The sequence below is a fragment of the Rhopilema esculentum genome, chromosome 10 (genome assembly GCF_057945365.1).
Source record: "Rhopilema esculentum isolate cy_ngs chromosome 10, ASM5794536v1, whole genome shotgun sequence".
Taxonomy (NCBI): domain Eukaryota; kingdom Metazoa; phylum Cnidaria; class Scyphozoa; order Rhizostomeae; family Rhizostomatidae; genus Rhopilema; species Rhopilema esculentum.
This window is the reverse complement of record NC_142824.1, coordinates 11,594,766-11,617,538: the sequence shown is the minus strand read 5'-3', so window position 1 is coordinate 11,617,538 and position 22,773 is coordinate 11,594,766. Positions and strand designations below refer to the sequence as shown.

General features: G+C 36.5%; 2 protein-coding genes across 2 annotated transcripts; one reads left to right on the top strand and one right to left on the bottom strand.

The window, feature by feature from the left end:
* Positions 1 to 1,044: 1,044 nt before the first annotated feature.
* Positions 1,045 to 22,041, bottom strand: LOC135685542 (acetyl-coenzyme A synthetase 2-like, mitochondrial). Its single transcript, XM_065201524.2, has 16 exons — positions 22,003 to 22,041; positions 16,274 to 16,291; positions 13,426 to 13,837; positions 12,581 to 12,677; positions 12,230 to 12,376; positions 11,278 to 11,330; positions 10,932 to 11,110; positions 10,398 to 10,550; positions 8,935 to 9,220; positions 8,181 to 8,273; positions 7,136 to 7,248; positions 4,140 to 4,266; positions 3,369 to 3,496; positions 2,947 to 3,010; positions 2,257 to 2,378; positions 1,045 to 1,914 (listed from the first exon to the last, which is right to left on the bottom strand). The coding sequence occupies exons 3-16, from the start codon at positions 13,742 to 13,744 to the stop codon at positions 1,735 to 1,737; spliced, it is 2,061 nt and encodes a 686-aa protein (XP_065057596.1). The 5' UTR covers positions 13,745 to 13,837; positions 16,274 to 16,291; positions 22,003 to 22,041; the 3' UTR covers positions 1,045 to 1,734.
* Positions 4,677 to 6,227, top strand: LOC135685553 (retinol dehydrogenase 12). Its single transcript, XM_065201534.1, has one exon. The coding sequence runs from the start codon at positions 4,695 to 4,697 to the stop codon at positions 6,021 to 6,023; it is 1,329 nt and encodes a 442-aa protein (XP_065057606.1). The 5' UTR covers positions 4,677 to 4,694; the 3' UTR covers positions 6,024 to 6,227.
* Positions 22,042 to 22,773: the final 732 nt, after the last annotated feature.

The window sequence follows — 22,773 nt, the reverse complement described above, 5'->3', positions numbered from 1 at the left end:
AGATTAATGTATGGAGAATCAAAATCTATGATTCGCAATGTTTAATAAAGGCTGCACGTTGTCAGGATTTCTCAAGTGACGTAGTCGTGTCCTTCGTAAAAATTACAATTGCATTCGATAAACGTGCCACTTTGTCATTGCATAAGGTATCTGGTGTTTTCGTCAGTTTGAGCCATCTTGGTAAGAAATTTTGACAAGAATGACGGCTGAAAATATCATTTTTGAATCCAACAGACCAATCTGCATGTTTTAGCATATACAGTTGGGCTTTGTCTTAAAGATTTATGTCAAATAAGGTATATAAGCCCACCAAGGGCAGCCACTCGAAAGGCTTACAGGGCCATTCGGTTACTAGGTACGAATGCATGGATTTAACAGTGGCTTTGGTATTGCATTGCAACTAGATTTTCGCCTTCCACTGCGTTTCGAAAAGATATGATGTATGGCACGTTATCTTACTAATAGTTAGCACGAGTTGTTTCCCATTTCTCAATTTAGGCACACACGACCACCGCTAAATGACGGTAGGGGAAATAACTCACAGGTCATCCCATATTACAAGTATGCCCAAATAAGTTGTATGGTTAAGAAATTCTGATCTGTTGATTCCTCTTGGTTAAGGCAAACAATAATTTAGGACGTGATAGCAAGGTAGGTCTCTTGAAACTCCTAAGGATTGATCATCTTTATTTTCATCCAGGGGTCAATGGCAACATTCGTGATCAGAAATACCATCTAAATTCAAAAGAACCTATGTAGACAGTCGATGTCCAAATGAAAAGATTTTGTTCACCAAATAATCGAAAATCTGTTATTTTTCAAAGGATCCCATAGAATTCAAGGCATCCAAAAATTGAAGACCAAATCTGTGGTCCTGTTGTAAAACCTGATATGGACAAAATATGTAAAAAAACTTTCGTGATTTGACATGACACTGCGAAGCATGAAATATTTTTCATGAATATGTAACGTAAAATGCTATACCATTCATGTGAAAGTGATAAAATTAGACAAAGATAAGTGAGACAAAAATGAGATATTAAATTTCCAAAAGTAAGAATTGCTAAATAGGTGTTACATTAAGTCTATTACATAAATTACGTCGTTTACATAAGAATCGTCTTCAAATCACGAAAATTAAAAAAAGGAGCCATATGGTCTTCCCTTCATCTCAATTCAATCTGAGAATACCTCTTCCATTGCTGTTTCAAAATCGTACGTCAGTCGTTCGTACACGAATAAGGGTGAATATTGGTGTATAAGGGTGAACAAGGATGAATAAGTGTTAATAAGGATGAACGAGGGTAAATAATGTAAGGTGCTTTAACCTCCTTTCAAATCATTAGGGTACAGCAATTTTTCACCAACCCGACTGAACCGCACTCAATGGTTTGCAGACGATTCTTAACGCTTGCATATGTCTTGAGAGAGATTAAAAAGGTTATCTCTCATAGAGTTTATCGTACATTTGAGATAAAGAGTAAAAGTGGAACATTAAAAAATTCATATACTGGTAGCAATTAGAAATATCTAAAAATACACGGTTAAGAACTTGGGTTATCATTCATTATATCCAAAAGTTTAATTTGCTTAGTATCTGAATTCCGAGATTCAGGAGCTAAAAACTGAAGATATTTTGCATTTTCTGACTACAAAAAACGTTGCATGGATTAAATTACAAAATTATGATTTGGTTAATTAAATTGAATGAAAATTTTTACATCATTCCTTCCTTTAGCCTTTCTTTTCCATTGCCTCAAGAAGTTTCTCGTGCTCAAGAATCAGTCCATTAACAACTGTCGGCTCTGCAAGTGTGCTTACGTCACCGAGTTTGTCGAATCTATTCGCTGCAATACTTCGCAGGATTCTGCGCATGATCTTACCTGACCTCGTTTTTGGCAGGCCGGGAGAAATCTGAAAAAGTCAAGAATTTTTAAATAGAAATTCGTCATAAAGTTGTGATGTTCATAGTAGGATGTCATATTTTTCGTTTTTTGAGATAAGATACGTACAAGCAATCTATCGTATAACTACAAAAGCTCTAAAGAAAGGCAAAATAAAGATAACACCGATTTGAAATTGTGGTAGAATTTTTCTTGTTTCAAGTGATCAAAAACACCGAAATAAGAAAACAACTTTCGTGTTCGGAGGAATTCATGCTAGGGCGAAGAGCCTTCAAGTGTGGGGACTATTAAAGACAAAATGGGAAGAACTACATATCAGAGAAATTTCTGAGACAGACAATAAGACAGAAACCTGGATCATCTCAGGAACCGCATGACTTCCAATAGCCTTCTTCACCATCTTTCTAAGTTCTTCCTTCAATACTTCTTCATTAACTGTTACTCCATCCTTTAAAATCACGTAAGCATAGACGCCTGCAAGTACACAAAACAATATACACAAAACGGTAGAATGAATCCGCCCATACATCAAGATACGCTGGTGGTGCATTATTCTATTGGTTGAGCTATCATTCGTGTACGTAATGAAAAAAAGAATGGCCTATTTTTTGGAATATATTATGTTGCTAAATGCAAAATTTTGGCCAGGCAAATTCTTTCAGGTGTTGCGCTGGTCTGTCAAAAATTGTATCAACTTTAGAGTACCAACAAAAGAAAGTTAGTTACTTCTAAAATATGTACAGAAAGATTATATGCAAAGAACGGAAAGCTTGAATAAGATCATAAAATGTGCAGCATCATTTTCGTATCAGCGTTTCTTATTAATTCATAAAAGTTTGTATTGGTCTGATCTCCACATTGACGCCTTTGCCTACTTCGATCCACGTTTAGAGAAACCTGCTCGCCTGATTTATAAAAAAAATGTTGACCAGGGAAGTCATTGAATAACTCTCACTTTATCATGAGGGGGTGAACAGCCGGTAAATAGGCCATAGAAAATACATCTTTAATCTGCTATTAATGTATGTATGCATGCATTTACCTTCGCCCTTAATCTCGTGTGGGTATCCTACTACAGCAGTTTCAGCTACATTGTGATGGTTATCCTAAAAATCAAAATTTTAGCTGAAAGAAATATACAATGAAAAATTAACTAAAGAGAGTATTGTAGTGAAATAATCAGATCATACATAAAGAGCTGCTCGCAAAATGAGAAATGCTCGAAGGCCTACTGTAAATTGAAATTCGGATAGATTTGATAAACCTCTTGAAAAGAGCTGAGCTGGACAAGCGAATATAATTCGTCATAGGGTTTTGTCTTTCTTCGCCATTTCTTCGCCTTTGTCTTTCTTTGATCATTTGCTCGAAATTTTAATGAGTCTCATACAAAACGCTAAAAGAAAAATAATATTACACCTTCAATCAAATGGAAACAACATAATTATCTAGGCTTTATTAACAAACCATTATGTCTTCGACCTCTGCTGTTCCTAAACGCACTCCCTTGATGTTCATGACGTCATCAACTCGACCTGTAATGTGATAGTGTCCATCGATATCCCGTCGTGCACCGTCACCAGTGAAGTAGTACCCTTTCGAAATTATAAAACAGAAAGTCAGTATCTCCACAAGGAAAAACTAAGACATAAATCTTAATCAAATATATATTTGCTTGATTTCAGGTTCTCTTTGGCCATTTTCAAGGGGACCTTTCTTTTTCAGTTGTTTGGAGAAAAGAAGCGATGAACTCTTCCGAGCGATTAATTTGTCAGCTCTTTAACCTGTTTTTTCTTCCCATATTCACTTTTAAGGGCTTTCCGATACTTCATTCTGCTTAAACATATTCCCTAGTTACAATAAACTAAAAACATCATCCTTACAAAACATCCTGGAAAAAAACTATGAGGATCGAAAAATTGGAATGAGTATAACAAACCCTAAGGATGAAATAGCTTTTTCGAATAATGGCATTGCACATCACTGTTTTTGTATATACATTTTTAAACTCGGTGGAACTCGGAGTAGCAACCTAGAACCCACCATTTCTATACAACAAAAGCATGTACAGCTCTGCCAATCGAGCACTTTATGACAGACCGATAAACAGTAACTTTCATTATATTTTACCAAGATCAATAAACCAGTTTTAAGACAAAACCTGTCGACTTATGTATATAATTTTTTGAATTGAAAAATTTTCCTTCCTAAGAAAAGCAGTAAATATAGCAGCTCTACCTGGATATGGCCTGTAGTAGGTATCCAAATGTCTTTCAAAATTGCCATAAACTCCGCGTGACATGCCGGGTGTCGAAGATCGTAAGCATAAAAGACCAGAAACATTATCCCCATGCATTTCGTTGCCCTAAAATGGGACAAATTGGATAATGACAAAGATCGAGATACAACTTTTGTTCGGGGGGGGGGGCAACCCTGATAAATAAGTGTAAAAACAGCACTATTTTATAAAATCTAAAAATGATCGACTAATTCAAAGAACTTCAAGGACTGGGGTGTGACACCCCCACACCCACCCCGGTATTTACGTGCCTGAATGCCCTACAAGTATAACTCGTCTTCCCCCAGCACACAAATCAAATGCTGACCAAATGACCCTAACCCTAGCAAGTTAAGTATGATTTGACCTGAAGGCAAGCTCGTCAACGTGGCGCTGCGGGTTAGAAGCAAGCAACCCAGCTGCTTCGCAACAATGTTTTCTTAACCAACTACTAAATTATTTACCAGCATTTTCATTTCTATGGTTCATTTCTTTGGCGTCCAGTCGATAGATGCATGCCAGTAGAAGGGCTTTATAAACAAGATCACTTTGTAAATTATAAAGAAATAGGTGAAGCAATTTTTCAATCATTTCGCGCCAAAAAATTTGTGACAACAACCTATTCTGTGCAACAACATCATAACAATATGGCCGCTTATCAATTACTATCGGCTGGCCTAATGTTGGTTTTCCTTATTGGACTGAGTACCTCCGGAGCCGAAAGCAAATGTCAAGATTTGGATGGACGATGTAAACACTGGGCAAGCAAAGGCGAATGCAGAAATAATGCAGATTTCATGCGTCGCAATTGTCAGATGAGCTGCAAAATTTGCCAAGAGGCAGTATTACAAGCCATTTTAGAAGATTCAAATAATCAAATAATGTACGCAATTGGGTTTGTGTTGATCGCTGTTATAGGCTTCACCATAGCAGGAATAAGAGTTTATTTTGCTGGTGGATCATGTGGAAGCCTTGCAAAGTTAAAGGGGAAGACTGTGATTGTGACAGGCGCTAACACTGGTATTGGTAAACAAGCTGCCTTAAGTTTCGCTGGAAGAGGAGCAAAGGTAATTTTGGCATGTCGAAATTACAGCCGTGGGTTAAAGACAATGAAGTATATTAGAGATTTATCTGAAAACAAGACAGTCGAGTTTCGTAAACTAGACTTGAGTTCATTTGAGTCAATAAAAGAATTTGCAAAAGAATTTAATGCTGAAGAAGATAGACTTGATATTCTTGTAAATAATGCAGGTGTTTTGACTGGTTCAAAACGACAGGTGACTGAAGATGGACACGAGGAAATGTTTCAGGTGAACTATCTTGGTCCATTCTTATTAACCAATTTGCTCCTTGATAAACTGAAGCAGTCTACCCCAAGTAGGATCATAAATGTGTCATCAGCAGTCCATCATCAATCCAAAGGCTTGGACTTTCAAGATCTTGAGATGGAACAGAAGTTTGATAGAATGAAGCAGCTTGTACAGACTAAACTAGCAAATATACTCTTTACTCATGAATTAAGCAAAAAACTAGAAGGGACAGGAGTAACTGCAAATTGCTTACATCCAGGCTTTGTCAGGACAGAGGCTACGAGAAATGTTGGTATTCTGCAATGGAGACTGGTCAAAATTGTTCTTCTACCATTTAGATTGTTTTTTATGAAAACAGCTAGACAAGGTGCACAAACAACAATTCATTGTGCTGTGGACCCTGCTTTGGAAAATATTTCAGGGAAATATTTTGTTGACTGCCAAGAGAGTGATGTGAGTCCTATCGCAAAAGATGATGGAGCTGCTAAAAAGCTATGGGAAGTGAGTGAGAGACTCACAGGACTAAACCAATAAAACAATTTATAGAATTTGTGTTTAAAATGAGCTAAGGGATTGAGATGTTTCAAAAACTGACATATACTAAAAACTATGATAAAACTCAACTTTAATAATTTATTTGAATTCTTAATGATTGAAACAGAGAGTGATTTTTAACTGTTATAAATAAATTTTGTGCTAATAAAGCTGGTTCCTCCTTGATTTCTTAAGGAATATTTACTTGCCTGAGGGATTTTTCTGAGTGCTTATCCTTCCTAGAATAAAGTTCTTGAAAACACTTGCCACTCATAACATTATGGGTGGATAACAAATTTACAAGTTAGATAATATTCCTTTCTTGGTTCTCTTATTGCAAATGTGGTCAAGTTACATTACAATCCACATGCATAAAGGTCTGCTAATGCCATCTTCATCTGCAAATTTTCTAACTTGTTGGCAAACAAAGGATGAATGACCCACTTTAATAGCAAATGTGACATGGACATCCCCCTTTTGAGTACAATAGCTAGAGATGGTCCTTGGTATAGGATAAATCTAACTTCTATGTTCTGGTTTATGTTTTGCTGAATAAATTATTACATTTGATCTTGAGGCCCTGCTCTGAAGGCAATAGCTACTATGACCCTGGCTTTTTGGATAGATGGTTTCTTAAATTGCCTTTTGGTCCAAGTTTTGCTGAATATTTGACTAAATTGATAAACTTGATATTGTTTAACAGAACAACAAATATAAAATATATACAATTCATGATTGATACTGATCATTACAAAATCAGGGACACAACTATCCTGTTGATTTTAACAAATGATAAGTATTTTTCAAACAATGCTCTTCTCATTGCATAAAAACAAGATTGGTTATTGGGAATCTGAATGAATTTATCCCCTTGGATAACAAAATTTCCTTAGACCTTTTTGAATGATCCTTCCTTTTGAAAGATCTTGGAAATCTTAAGATTCAAATATTTTAAAATCTATTGGAGCTTGTTGTTTCTTAATAAGATTTCAGATGCTTTTTAAAATAAATTAAAAAGACTTGGAGGGTCAAACCCTTGGACAAAACTCAATGAAAGGTCCAGTATAAAACAAATTGCCCTTAGACTAAAAATTGTAACTGTTGATACAAACCTTCTCATCAAGGATCACAGGATCTACACCAAAGAAGGGCCTCAATGGACAGCTTGGTTTCCAAACTTGATTTTCTGGTCCAGGATATGGCACAATCATGGCACCACCAGTTTCTGTTTATGAAGTATCTTTTAATACTTTGAGGCCAAGAAGACATGGGTACAAGTGATAAAAAATAATTTGAGAGAAAGAATAGGTCAGCATGGAAGATAATTACTGAACCCTATCCATTACTAAATATGACTAATTACTAAATGTGATGATGATGATGAAATAGCATTCTTAATGTATCACTGTGTCAATAATGGAAAGGTCAGTGATGATGAAAATAATTGCAAACAATGTCAGAAGCATTCTAAAGTTATTCACTAGAAAAAAGGGACCTATGAAAAAGGAACTTTCTTTTACTTAATACTTAATCTGAATTCCCAAATGCTCCATTGCTTTAAATATCTTTGATACCGCATTGTATTTTCCAAAATTACTTAGATAAGTATAAATTAGAAGTATTTATCAGCAATATTAGGAATATAGATATAGGTGAAAACATCTGATGTAATATACAAACTCAGCATTGTGGTATTTCCCAACTTTTTTTAAAAAAACAGAGAATATCTTATGAAAGATTGTATTAGGAATTATATTAAAACTAAATGATACACAAACTGAAGGTATACTAAATATATTCCTGATCAAAACAAAATTCCTTTGCTCTCTGTCTGCCCTACATAAAATATAACTAAATTATCCAGTTTAAATTTCTATGTGCTCAAATTTTGAAACATATATTTTATTATTGTTGTTGGAAAGTTGCCCTCAAAGCCTCAATTCACACTCACAAAGCTGTAATCATTGTATTAAAATAAGACCAGCTGAGTAAATTGCACCTGTACTGCTTAAAGAGCTGGAAGTTCAGTAAGTTACAGAAGCTAGTGAGAAGATAATCAAAATTATCAATCATCAAAAAAATTTCCACCACCATCACAGGCACAATAACAACTTTTCCAACAGCTGATAAAAAACAGACTGAACTATTTATATTTACCTGTTTGCCACCATGAATCAACAACAGGACACCTCCCCTCCCCAACAACATCCTTGTACCAGTGCCAAGCCTCTTCATTAATTGGCTCTCCAACTGCAAATAAGAATTTTAAGAAAAACCTCAGAATCTTACGGAAAGGATCTTACAGAAGGAATGGTATTCTTGCTGAATGCTTGCAATACATGATAATATTACAGATTGAAGGACAATTGTGAAAAATACATTATAAACAATAGAACTAATTAGATAGAACAACACATCTCACAATTTTAGTGACATAAACTTAAAAGAATTTTTAACAAGTGAAATTAAATGCAGCAATTTGTATATTTATAAAAAACTATCAAGGTTGAAATATCATTTCTTCAAGCAGTCAGGTTTGATTCTAAGAAGATAGTACTACTATAGAATACAACTCATGAAAAATTGACAAAAGATATGCTCAATTAAAGGCTTGAAAAAAATGGTTAATATGAAGATCTTCTGTTTCATGTTTCATTAAAAAAACTTAATCATGACAACCAAAAATTGTGAATTCTTGTAAATAATGCAAGAATTGTTTCAAATATCAAAGCAAATAAGTTACTGCACGAGAGACATGCAAAATTTGTCTATAAAACAAGGATAATATGTCATAGTAAAATAACCTACAATCTGAAACCTTTTAGCCATTTTCATGAACTCTAGACTTGGTTCTTTATAGGAGAAGCCTATTTAAGTTTGACATAACAATGTGAGAAGCAAGAATTCTTACCGGTACCAAGAACTTTAAGTGAAGATCTGTTATATTTTTTGACATACTCATCCCCAAATCTAAGCAGCATACGAATTGATGTTGGTGCTCCATAAAACTGATTGACTTGCAACCTTTCTATCATTTCCCAATATCTACCAGGATCTGGGTATGTTGGGGTGCTTTCAAACAAAACAGTTGTTGCACCATTGACAAGTGGACCATAAACAACATAACTGTGCCCAGTTATCCAGCCAATATCTGCTACACAGGCATATATATCTCCAGGTTTGTAATTGAAACAGAGCTAAAACAAAATGAACTAAAAATGAGCACAAATACTAGATATATCATATGCTCCATAAACAGATTTATTATTCTTACACAAATGCAAGCAAAGTATCAAAAAGTAGCAAGATGTGATAATATCATCACTGTGTCCATTAAAATAATTTCGTTTTCAAACGTTTTTGGTTGATAACTTGGAACATCATTATAAATGTCTCTGTTTCTGAGCGTATTAATGGGAACCAAAATAAAAAACGATTCATTCAGCTCTGTTTTCCTATAAAAGCGGAGTAATAGGAACAGGGCCTGATTTCCAACGAACGTTGGGGCCTTCTTCTTGTTTTATTTGCTAAAGCTATTTTTGTCTGTTTTTTCTTTTACTTTGCTGAACAGAATTGAAACTTTGTCACATTTCTTAAGTCACTGAAACCTCTCTATATCGCAGAGTACCGTTCACGATAACTAGTGAGGGAAACACAAACATAACTATACAATGTGTAGCATTCAGTTCATTTCAAAAGTTTTGTCACGTTTAATGTTTCAATAGAAAATCTTTATTGTTCTGTGTTAACAAATAAATTTGATTCGCACGCCCCACTCTTATCATGTGAGTTTTTTACCGCGCATGTTGATTTTTGAACGTGAAAGCCCTGCTACAGATTCTGATTCTTAGTTTGAGGTAGACAAAATTTGGCATGGTTTAGTCAATAGGTTGATGTTTAAAAAGTGCAAAAAAACAAATGAAAAAATACAAATAAGAAACTTATCATTCACCACATATAAATTAATTGAACAGAAACATTGACAGTGCTGTCCAAACACAAAATCTAGAAGACTGAAGCCTTCACAAACAAAAACCTCACCGGAGTTCAACTTTTAAAAGAAACAAGAAACTTGATCCAGAAACTTGATTCAAGAAACTTGATTCCAGAAATTTGAGTAAAAATCATGTGGCAAAGAAATGAAAGTGAATAGAAAAAAACTAGTTCTAAACAGACTTTTTATAACTTACTTTATCATTCAAATAGTACAAAATAGTCCTTCTATTTTTTCAAAGAGCCATGATGGTAGCGCATTTTTGCAACTCAGTGGGGATGCCTGATTAGTATTTTAAAAAATTCTTGATTCAAGATATGCCATACTGGTAAGAGATGGACAACTAGTAAAAGCTAAAGCTAAATTGTGATATAAGGCACCTGCTGAGTGAGAGAGGCATACAATATATATCCTGCTTGAGAATGCATTACTCCCTTTGGCTGGCCAGTGCTTCCAGATGTGTATAGAATAAACAAGGTATCTTCACTGTCCATTGGTTCAGGCTCACAATGGGAAGACTCAGACTCCATAGCCTACAAAATTAAAATTACTTTACAAATGAGAAACTGAAGTTCATTTTATATTTATTGGTGCAACAGAGGATTTACAGAAAACTTTAAATGGAAGTATCACACAAGTTGAAGGCTTAGATAAAAGCCCTTTTTAGAAATTCCTCTGGTTTGAATACAACAATTGTGGATTGTCCATACTCAATACTATGAATCTTAAGTGCTAATAAAAATTCTAGAAGGTTTTAGCCAGACAACTAGGAAATTCATTGCCTTAAAATGGCTAATCAATCTCTATATAACAAACAAGCTCCTAAAATTCACAGAAATGCATCAAAAGTGGTTTCCATTGATGCAATAGTTTTTTCTCAGAAAAACAACTTAGGAAAAAGGTTAGTTCATTACCCTATCCAAATAAATGTCTCTGTCAGGATGCATTGGGATATTTGCTCCTGTCCTTTGTGCCACAAACACAGTGCGGACCTCCGGGCATTGACGTAAAGCTTCATCAACAGTCTTCTTTAGCGGTATTCTCTTTCCACCTCTTATGCCCGCATCAGCCGTAAGTAGCACTTTAGCCCCAGCTGAAATGAGAAATCATACTGTATTTGGTTCATATAAGACCTAACAATATTGAGAGAGTTTTCATTCATTTATGATGGAGGATCAAATTGCAAAAAGCTTGTTTTTGATAAATAATAAATAGCAAAACAGCAAGCTTTTTTGAAGAATAAATTAAGAAAGAACATACCATCTTGAATCCTAGATGCTAGTGCATCTGCACTAAAACCAGCAAAGACAACACTGTAAACAAAAGAAATATCCTGTTTCTACTAACCATCTTTTTGGCTTCTAAAAACTAACACTGAATTATTTTGATAATTTGCCAATCACAGGGATTAATTGGTCTTCAATGAAGGCTAAATCAAGCTTCTCCAGGAAAATAAAGCAATGCAGGCTATAAAAAGCCCTTGCCAGTTTGGCTGCGTAGGCTATTTAACCCTTGCAGAACTGTTGTTAATTTCTTTTTATTTGAGTATTTACAAAGGCAAAAATATATTACCTTGCCAATTCTTTCAACACTATTCACCTTAAGAAGGCATTTTGTGTGTATTACTAGCTTTAAATTTCGTATAACTACTCCTTAAAACAGGACCAAAGGGAAACATAACTTTTTTGGAACATAGCAAAGTTTTGTTAGGTTTTGCTAGTCGAATGTGGTTTTTTGGGAATGCCTAGTTTATATGTCGTGACTTGAAAAGAAATTGTTTCATATTTCACAGCATGGTGAAATGTTTCTCACTTCAATTATTTGTAGCATTAATCGTACTATATGTTATTCCTTTCGTGCGAACACATTTCCTATATCATTGCAAGTTTTAGCAGATAATACAATAGTTTGTTAACATGTGAGGAAATGGAAATCTCCTATCTATAACACCAATTGATAAACACATAGATGTGTTAGACCTCTTTCTCTTTATTCACTTACACCCTGATATTTAGCGGTTAGTAGTACAAACATTGGGAAGCTAAACTGTATGAATTAAAGAAGAACATTAGTTTGAAAATCTGTGTGGGCGGAAAAAAGCCCTCGCAAATTTATTTTGCGTGGGGTTTTGGTGAGCACTAGCTATAACCCGCGTCTCCAGGAATAGCCTGGCTAAATGCAACAAAAGTGCAACTTAATAAAGAATACAAACCTATGAACTGCTCCAATTCTTGCACAAGCAAGCATACTAGCAACACCAATTGGGGACACTGGCATGTAAATACAAACTCTGTCACCTTTCTTTACACCTTGTCGTTTCAAGGCATTGGCAATTCTTGATGTATCATCCATTAATTCCCTTAAGAGACAAAATTTCAATTATTGAGCTTCTGGATCAATTCTAAATAATGAAAAAAATGTGAAAACCTGGCAAAGATGCATCTGATATCACTTTTTACAAACCAATGAAGCATAACAATTAAAAATACATGTTGTATATCATACACCATTTATATTATATTTAGGTCTAAAAAAGTATAGATGTCATATAGATGGAAAATACCTATAGGAAACATGCACTGTTTTTCCTGGCTCATCTTTTTCCCAGATCAGTGCAATTCTGTTTGGGTCCTTTGCCACATGGCGATCAAGACAATTTTCTAAAAAAGGTAATATGTTGTTTGAAGCATGTAATTATCAAAGCAAAACAAATCTGTCCCCTTGTCTGAAATAATTTCATTGAATGTCATTGTACACCTGTAATTATTCATACTTCTTTGTTGCTTCTTGGAAGTTTTTAGCAACAGGCCAAGGTGAAATCTGTGTTATTAATGTCAGAGATCTCTTGGCCAGTGTGCATGCCTGTTCTCAACCCTTTTTTATTTCTTTGATGTAATGCTGAATTTTTAAACAGACATTCTAAAGTCTTGTTGTAGAATTTCTTATCTACTGGTAAGCCTCTGGCATAAAAGGAATGCAGATTCCACCTTGGGCAACAAGCCATAATAATTATGAGTGGAAACAATACATCTCAATGTATTGACTTTCACAACCCTTCCTAAATTTATATTTTCCATTACAGATTTTTTAGGCTACACCCATATCAAATCAATGTCTCATAATGCCACACCCAGTCTCAAGTGTGGAGCCTCTTTTTGGTAGAGAGTTTTTTTGCCCTAGTTTGGAATCCATGCAGCTTACGCCAGCGATGTCCGGCGTGAGATAACAATTTTCCATCGTTTTTCTATCGCTTATCGTCGTATATCCGGCGTGAGCTTTACATGGATTCCATTCTGGCTTTTAACCATTGTCAGGTTTGATAAAACCGTCCTTCACATGACACCCATTATGCATCCACATGACAAATGGTGGGAGTTTGGGTTGCACAATGAAACTGAGAATTCTTACCAGAAACATTGATCTGTCCTCCAATAAACCACTCATGTTTTCCAGCTCTCAAGTCAGAGTTGCGGACTGTATGGAAATTCGATATCCATTTTAGTCTCGAAGCACCGAGTTGACCCCAAAAAAAGTCTGGATCCTTTATACTAAGCTGGTACATTTCTTGGTGATTGCTGCTTATATGATCGAGTTGTGGAACAGGTTTTTGACTGTAAAAAGTTGACATGGCACGGACGGCACGACGCTTGATGGCGTTTTCGCGGGCATAAAGTCCTCGTGCTAAAGCATTTTTCAGGTAGCCAAAACATGGTTGCAAGTAAGACATTCTCGATAAGACCCTTTTCTACTCCCGAACTACTGTTTTAAGCAGAATCAGTAGAATGTTTGCTCAGAGCCTGCCGCCTAAACTTGACAAGACCTCCACCGACGTTGCTAAAACGAGGAACAAGCGGAACAACCTAGTAACAAGCGGAACAACCCAGTAACAACCCAGGAACAAGCGGAACAACCCAGTAACAACCCAGGAACAAGCAGAACAACCCAGTAACAAGCGGAGATGTGAAGTTATTGTTTTGTAAATAACACATGGGGGCGTTTATAAGCCAACTCTCTAAAGTTCGTGTGGGCTAGCACGTGCACTATCAAGAGGCCGTCAAACACTTCCGTTATGTAATTTTTTGGCAGTTCGCGGCCATTTTCCCTCCTTTTCACACAACCGTACATAGTTTGATGGATCAGAAAACCTGTCGTTGTGGTTCTTCACTCGAATCAAACACCGACATAGCAAGGCAAGGGCTGGTACACAAAAAGCCCAAATTGAGGGGTCGAAAATTGAGGTGGGGGATAATATTTAGAATATATTAATGGCAACCGAAGGGGCAAAAGGACCGGGGGTGTGGGGGTGTCACACCTCCCCGATAGTATCTCAATGAGAAATTTCAGGTAAAATCTCAATAAACTAACAACAAATGTTGCCAAGTTTGTACGAGAAATAATCAGACAAGGCAAAAAATTGGAAATTCTCCTGTGAACTGAATCAAAACTCAATTTCTAGGCATAGATTGTTACTCATTACTTTTGATTGTACACTATTAATTGTCGCATTTTTTATGTTGCTACTGTTGTTTAATCTGCTGCAAATTGTTGCTTATTATGTTTGTAAGAAGAAGCACTCGATTAACGTAAATAGCTGATGTAAGAATGGCTCTTCAACTAAGTGTATTTAGATAAATTAATTTTTTATGATGATGATGAAAACGCCAAACATTGGTTGCGTGTTTGTCACCTTGCCATCATTAGTTCACGATACTGCGCCATTCAATCGCCTGGGGAGAAAATGACATTGATGTGCCTACGAGAAACTGATGGTTTGCCCAGAAATAATTTTACTGAGGCGGAAAGTTGACTTCTTCTTTTATCCAAATTATAAGTTGTAAGAGAAATTAACAATAAATATTTGAAATTAACAACAATGGAGTAAACAGGTTACTTGCTTTTTTTATTAAAAAGGTATCTAGGCCAAGATGGCCTCTAACGTAATTACAACATTAATATAACAAGAAAAGTTAATGTAGTTACTGCTACAACAACTTTTCAAACGTTAATATCAAACTCAGTTTCATGAAAAATACAATGGTTAAATGCGTATGTTTTCTGTGTTTGACATCAAAGGCTAGAGAGGGGGGGCTTAATAGAGAGGGTAAGGTTTTGCTTGATAAGGGGGGACTTAATAGAGAGGGGGGCTTAATAGAGCTTTTATGGTAGCTCAAAATGCGTTTTAGAACATTTCTTCCAGTCATTTCTTGCAATCGTCTTTTTTGCATACTTTTGCTATTTTCAATAAATTTACCCCCTATGTCTAAGGGCCTCCGTGAAGGCATTAATCAGGCATAGAAAAAATTTCTAAGGGGGGAGAGGGGTCTAGTGCCAGATTGCCGTATAGAGATGTTTAAATGCAAATCAAATAAAGGCTTACACTGAAGTTGAAAACTGAAGAGGCCCTCTTCCTCGTTTATTAATTTTTGAAAATCTATCTTCATCCCAATAAACGTACTTTTTAAGATTGTTATTAACTCACAAGAAACTCGGAAGAATCTCTACTGAAAATGTAGGTTTATAGATATCATTCTATTTTTTTCATTTTTGTGTGACTGTATTTTGAACATAAAAAATGCGACAATTAATAGTGTACAATCAAAAGTAATGAGTAAAAATCTATGCCTAGAAATGGAGTTTTGATTCAGTTCACAGAAGAATTTCCAATTTTTTGCCTTGTCTGATTATTTCTCGTACAAACTTGGCAACATTTGTTGTTAGTTTATTGAGATTTTACCTGAAATTTCTCTATGAGATACTATCGGGGAGGTGTGACACCCTCACACCCCCCGGTCCTTTTGCCCCTTCGGTTGCCATTAATATATTCTAAATATTATCCCCCACCTCAATTTTCGACCCCTCAATTTGGGCTTTTTGTGTACCAGCCCTTGCCTTGCTATGTCGGTGTTTGATTCGAGTGAAAAACCACAACGACAGGTTTTCTGATCCATCAAACTATGTACGGTTGTGTGAAAAGGAGGGAAAATGGCCGCGAACTGCCAAAAAATTACATAACGGAAGTGTTTGACGGCCTCTTGATAGTGCACGTGCTAACCCACACGAACTTTAGAGAGTTGGCTTATAAACGCCCCCATGTGTTATTTACAAAACAATAACTTCACATTTCCGCTTGTTACTGGGTTGTTCTGCTTGTTCCTGGGTTGTTACTGGGTTGTTCCGCTTGTTCCTGGGTTGTTACTGGGTTGTTCCGCTTGTTACTAGGTTGTTCCGCTTGTTCCTCGTTTTAGCAACGTCGGACCTCCACGCTGTGTTCGTGCCAGACTGGAAACTTTGCTTCTTGCGCGGGCAAGTTTATTTTGAAAATTTGAGACTGCGCGCCTGAAATCATGCACTCTTAGTTATTTTTATTGTTAATAATGTTTAATTCCTTCGCGGGGCCCCTTATTAATTCTAAAACTAAATCCCTATCTCAGGAAAAACAATTTGGGCTTTCGGTGCATCAGCCCTTGTATTGCCTGAGCAATGACGTAATTTATGGTCGGTGTTTGATTTCAGGGAAAAAACTATCTCAGTTTTTTAACCCGCCAATCAGACTGATACACCTGTCACGCAGTGAATACTGTGTGAGAACTAGCTGGAAGAGAGGGAGAAGGAAGTGTAATAGGGGCAGGTAGAGAAAAAACTAAAGAGAGGGGTGGGACTGGGAGGGGGAAACAACGCATACAACGTGGCGTGAGCCACGTGCTGTGTAATGGCCTGCAACTGGATATGCTAGGGCACTGCCTTGCAATGGCACCATGATGTAATTTGCATCATAATAGGTTGCTAACTGTAATTGACAGCCTTGAAAGGATGAACGTGCATACTGACATGCCCATTGAGAGAGGATGTGTGCCTTCCCCGCGGGTATTAACTCGAATTAACTGATTAATTCCCATTTAATTCCTTCGCGGGGCCCCTTATTAATTCTAAAACTAAATCCCTATCTCAGGAAAAACAATTTGGGCTTTCGGTGCATCAGCCCTTGTATTGCCTGAGCAATGACGTAATTTATGGTCGGTGTTTGATTTCAGGGAAAAAACTATCTCAGTTTTTTAACCCGCCACAAAACATGATAATGTTTACCCATCAAACACAGACCTAAGAACCCCTTGAATGATAAAAATCTTAGAAAAACTAGACTCTTCCCTAGTTAAAAAGGGAGGGGAAAGCAAAGAGTGAGACAAAAGAGAAGGTTAAGGTAGAAGGTTGCTGTTATACCATGTGAATTTGCATAGCCACAGCAAATCACTTGCCATTATTAAGTAAGTTTGCATAGCAACAGCAAACTACTTTGCATATACCTTGTGAATTTGCATTGCCACAGCAAATCACTTGCCATTATTAAGTAAGTTTGCATAGCAACAGCAAACTACTTTGCATATAATTTGTGAATTTGCATTGCCACAGCAAATCACTTGCCATTATTAAGTAAGTTTGCATAGCAACAGCAAACTACTTTGCATATAATTTGTGAATTTGCGTAACCACAGCAAGTCACTTGCCATTATTAAGTAAGTTTGCATAGCAACAGCAAACTACTTTGCATATACCTTGTGAATTTGCGTAACCACAGCAAGTCACTTGCCAGTATTAAGTAAGTTTGCATAGCAACAGCAAACTACTTTGCATATACCTTGTGAATTTGCGTAACCACAGCAAGTCACTTGCCATTATTAAGTAAGTTTGCCTAACCACAGTAAACTACCTTGCATATATACCTTGTGAATTTGCATAACCACAGCAAGTCGCTTGCCATTATTAAGTAAGTTTGCATAGCAACAGCAAACTACTTTGCATATACCTTGTGGATTTGCATTGCCACAACAAATCACTTGCCATTATTAAGTAAGTTTGCATAGCCACAGCAAACTACTTTGCATATACCTTGTGAATTTGCATTGCCACAGCAAACCGCTTGCCATTATTAAGTAAGTTTGCATAACCACAGTAAACATCTTTGCATATACCTTGTGAATTTGCATAACCACAGCAAGTCACTTGCCATTATTAAGTAAGTTTGCCTAACCACAGTAAACTACTGTGCATATACTTTGTGAATTTGCACAACCACAGTAAGTTACTTGCCATTATTAAATAAGTTTGCATAACCACAGCAAACCACTTTGCATATACCTTGTGAATTTGCATTGCCACAGCAAATCACTTGCCATTATTAAGTAAGTATGCATAACCACAGTAAACTACTGTGCATATACCTTGTGAATTTGCATTGCCCCAGAAAATCACTTGCCATTATTAAGTAAGTTTGCATAACCACAGTAAACTACTGTGCATATACCTTGTGAATTTGCATTGCCATAGCAAATCACTTGCCATTATTAAGTAAGTTTGCATAACCACAGTAAACTACTTTGCATATACCTAATGAATTTGCATTGCCCCAGAAAATCACTTGCCATTATTAAGTAAGTTTGCATAACCACAGTAAACTTCTTTGCATATACCTTGTGAATTTGCGTAACCACAGCAAGTCACTTGCCATTATTAAGTAAGTTTGCATAACCACAGTAAACTACTTTGCATATACCTAATGAATTTGCATTGCCCCAGAAAATCACTTGCCATTATTAAGTAAGTTTGCATAGCCACAGCAAAACTACTTTGCATATTCCCGGGCAGAGCCAAGAAAAATTTTTTTTTTTTTTTTTTTTTTTATAACTTTAGCCCAAAACTTTGGGGTTGGGGCCACCACTTTTTCATTTGGGGTACATGCCCGCTATATGGGCAAATGCTGCAACTACATTTGTTCATAGTGGCTTTAAATCCATAAATATTCCACCAAACTTCTTTTTCCTATTTCCTAGTAGATCTTAGCCTTTGAAGGTACATTACAGAGGGCATAGATTGTGAAAAAAAACAGTATATAGTCCAATGCTGCTTTATAAGGGACAGAGTGATAAAATACGGTAGGTTCTCATATTCTATCGGTTAAACGGGCATTCTCAAGCCTGACTTTGGCTACACTATAGCTTGCGCCAAAATTGTAGTAAAGGTTACATTGTCTTTGATGCCTTTACCAGAGCAAGTTCTCTAGACCGACTATAGCTCCAGATAGCCACTACAGCTCAATTCTGATTGGTTACCATCAACATAGAAAAGAACTTTTGATTCATCAAAATTTTTAACATTAGACCATTCTGTGTTTAGTGTTTTAGCTATATCTTAATCTGAGCATCATTTGAAATATTTCATTGTTATGAGACATTGTTATGAAACATTGCCAGCGTTTGGTGGTTGTAAATTGCATTTGTTGACAGGGTACAATATTTTCAGAAATGAATAGGCTTGATAGCAAAGAAAGAATAAACACTTGCAGGGATAAACACATTTTTAGGGACTGCAAGGAAACTTGAAGTTTGACAAATCCAACTATAGCTCAAGCTACAGTTGCTAAATTCTGGATCCTGTCCTATATATATACCATGTGAATAACATAGCCACAGCAAATAACGTGCATTATCAAACCAGTATGAATAACCACAGCAAACTACTTTGCATACCAAATGAGAATTTGCATAACCACAGCAAATCACTTGCCCTTATTAAGTCAGTTTGCATAATTCAAGCAAATCGTGTTGCATAAACCAGGTGCATTTGCATCAACACTGCCAATCATTTTGCATTTAAAAAGTTAGAGTGCATAATTAAAGCAAATCATGTTGCATATACCATGTAGATCTGCATAACCATGGCAAATCACTTGCATTTATCAAAGAAGTTTGCATAACCACTGCAAACTAGAAACAGTAAATTGCATCCATGTTTCGAAGAAGTTTGCATAATTAACTCAAATCATTTTGCATAAACAAGGTGAATTTGCATATATACCGCCAACCATTTTGCATTTAGGTTGGAAGATTGCATAAACCCTGCCGATCATCTTGCAGTTATGAAGCAACATTGCATAATTAAAGCAAATGATTATGGCTAGTTCTCTAGGTAGAGGAACATTCCTAGCGATCTTTTCGCTCAAATACTGATCCAACAGAAAGCTATCGCATAAGACAACTTTACCCAGATATCACCTTTTGCATTTTGTGAGCAAAGCTCGATTATCATATCTTTCAATTTGGAAATTGGCACCAATTACAGTTGTACAACATGACCAATTAAGGCTGCAATGCCCAACTGAAATTTAGATTCTCAACAACCTTTGGTGCTGCTGTCCAGTATGAATTGTGTTTAAAACAGAAATGTGTTGTATTGTTTTATCCAAACGTGCTAAATCAATGCAGAATCGGTTTGCTGTATCAATATGTTTAAGATATAATGCAATTTGCTAATGTGTGGCAAATTTACTTGTTAAATACAAAATGGTTTGCTGTGGTTTAATTTACAAATCCGCATGGTAAGTGCAAGATAGTTTGCTGTGGTTATGCAGTCCCACTTGGTAAGTCAGGGTAGTTTATGCTGTGATTATGCAAACTCATTTAAGAAAATGCAACATTAGTTGCTGTGTTATGCAAATTCACCTACAAGCGTTTTGGCATGTGCAAAACAGTTCGCGTTAGTTAGGCGAACTTGTTCGCCTGCTTGGTGCGGAATAGTTCGCTTTGAGTTAGCGAACAAGTGACTTGCGTTGGTTATGCAAATTTACATGGTGCGCTCTGAAGTAGCTTGCTGTGGCCATGCAGATTTATTTGATAGATGCAGGTAATTTGCGGTGGTTATGCAACTGTATGGGGGTATACTCAAAAGGTGTTCGCCATGGTTGTTGTGCCAACTTATTTGATAAACGCAGGTGATTTGCCTCAGTTATGCAAATGTTCCAGGGTATATGCAAAAAGTAATTCGCTGACTTTATGCAATCTTCCTTTATAAAAGCAAAATGTTTGGCAGTGTTTATGCAAATTCACGATGTTTGCTTTTGTTATGTAAACTTATTTGATAAAAACAACATCAGTTGCCATGTTATTCAAATCAACATGGTACATGCAAAATTGTTTGCTGCAATTATGAAAGGCTACTTGGTAAATGCAAAGTTGCTTGCTGTGGTTATTCAAATTTACATTACAGTTTACTGTGGTTATAAAAATTCACATGGTATATGCATAAACGTGTACTCGGGAGGAATGCTATCATGTTAGAGCGAGCAGGCATGCCACTTTGCCGAGTTTCCCTTTTTTGCATCGAAAAACTTTGAGATACAAAGGCGCCAGGATTTGATAGCAATCGGCAGAAAAATAGTGGATCGACAGATAAAAGCAAAAAACCTACAAACCATGCTACAGCCAGTGTAGAAAATAAAGGTAGCCACAACCTTTTCCCTGGAGGGCGTGGTAGACACGAGCTGCAGGATAGAAGGGGCTCTGTAGAACAGTTGACAGCAGCCACGGCAGCGCTAGAACGGAACTGCAATAAGGTGGCTTGGAATAGGATGACTCTGCCATGTCGAAGAGGCCAATAGCCAAGATTTCATGCCATGCGTTGCCAATGGAGAGGGTTAAGAGCCAGGGTCAAGATCATGAACTTTCACCTTTCACCTCACAAGACAACGACCGGCCATTTGACGGCGAAACAATGTCCTTTGAACGCAGTTTTTCATCGTTGCGAAGAATCAAACGAAGTTCCTGTTTCGCAGAAGAGTATACTTTTGTCCAGGAACCATGAACCAGAGGAAACAACGCATACAACGTGGCGTGAGCCACGTGCTGTGTAATGGCCTGCAACTGGATATGCTAGGGCACTGCCTTGCAATGGCACCATGATGTAATTTGCATCATAATAGGTTGCTAACTGTAATTGACAGCCTTGAAAGGATGAACGTGCATACTGACATGCCCATTGAGAGAGGATGTGTGCCTTCCCCGCGGGTATTAACTCGAATTAACTGATTAATTCTCATTAAATCCTATTGTCAAGGGATCTAGGGGATTTTGCGCGGCCAATATGCAAAAGCGCGCAGAGGTGTGCGCGGGCAATATATTGCGGGCGCGCAGCAAAGTTTCCAGTCTGGTGTTCGTGTTCTTTCCTGATGACTTTTCTGAGAATGTTGTTGCCGCTGAAACAATTTATGAATGTTTATGAGCCCCTTGGAGCCTCGTTTTAGAACAAACTGAGAGTAAAGAAGGGCGTGGCATTCGTTGTCACCGATCTAAGAAATATTTATACTTTCAGTGTCATCACATAATTTCATTTATCCAAAGAGTCCTGTCAGCGGGTTCCAAAACTTTCACTGTCTTTTGTTTTTACCTAACTTTTGCTCGTAAATAGCTGCGAACAGCAAAAAGAACTTCAAAAATTTTCTTCCTTGCCAAACGAAATTGTAGCCACTTGAAGTAAACAACACTTTTGGGAAACTTTCAGCTTCCCGAAAAAATATTTTAGAAACTCTTACAGTTTAGAGGCAGGATCTTCATTGCAAGTTACTTTGAATAATTAAGAAGGGACATTAGCAAAAAACTAACCTTGACTGATTTGTTTTCTTGACTTTCTTTTGAGTTGGTAAGCGTACACTACTAGCTATACTAAAGCTAATTAAAAACAACTAAATATATCAACAATAGCCAAATTTAACAACGCAAAATATTTATGTTATAGTGTTTACAAACCGTATTTATGTTATAGTGTCAAAAGATGGTCATGGGTGGCTCCTTTTTCTTGTAACTGTAAAAAGGGCGTGGCTTAGTTTTTAATTTTGTCTTCAGTGGCTGACACCCCAATCGTGCATTTAGTACTCTATTATACAATTAAATAAATATATAATAGTGTTTAATATGCTTTTTAATTTCACCA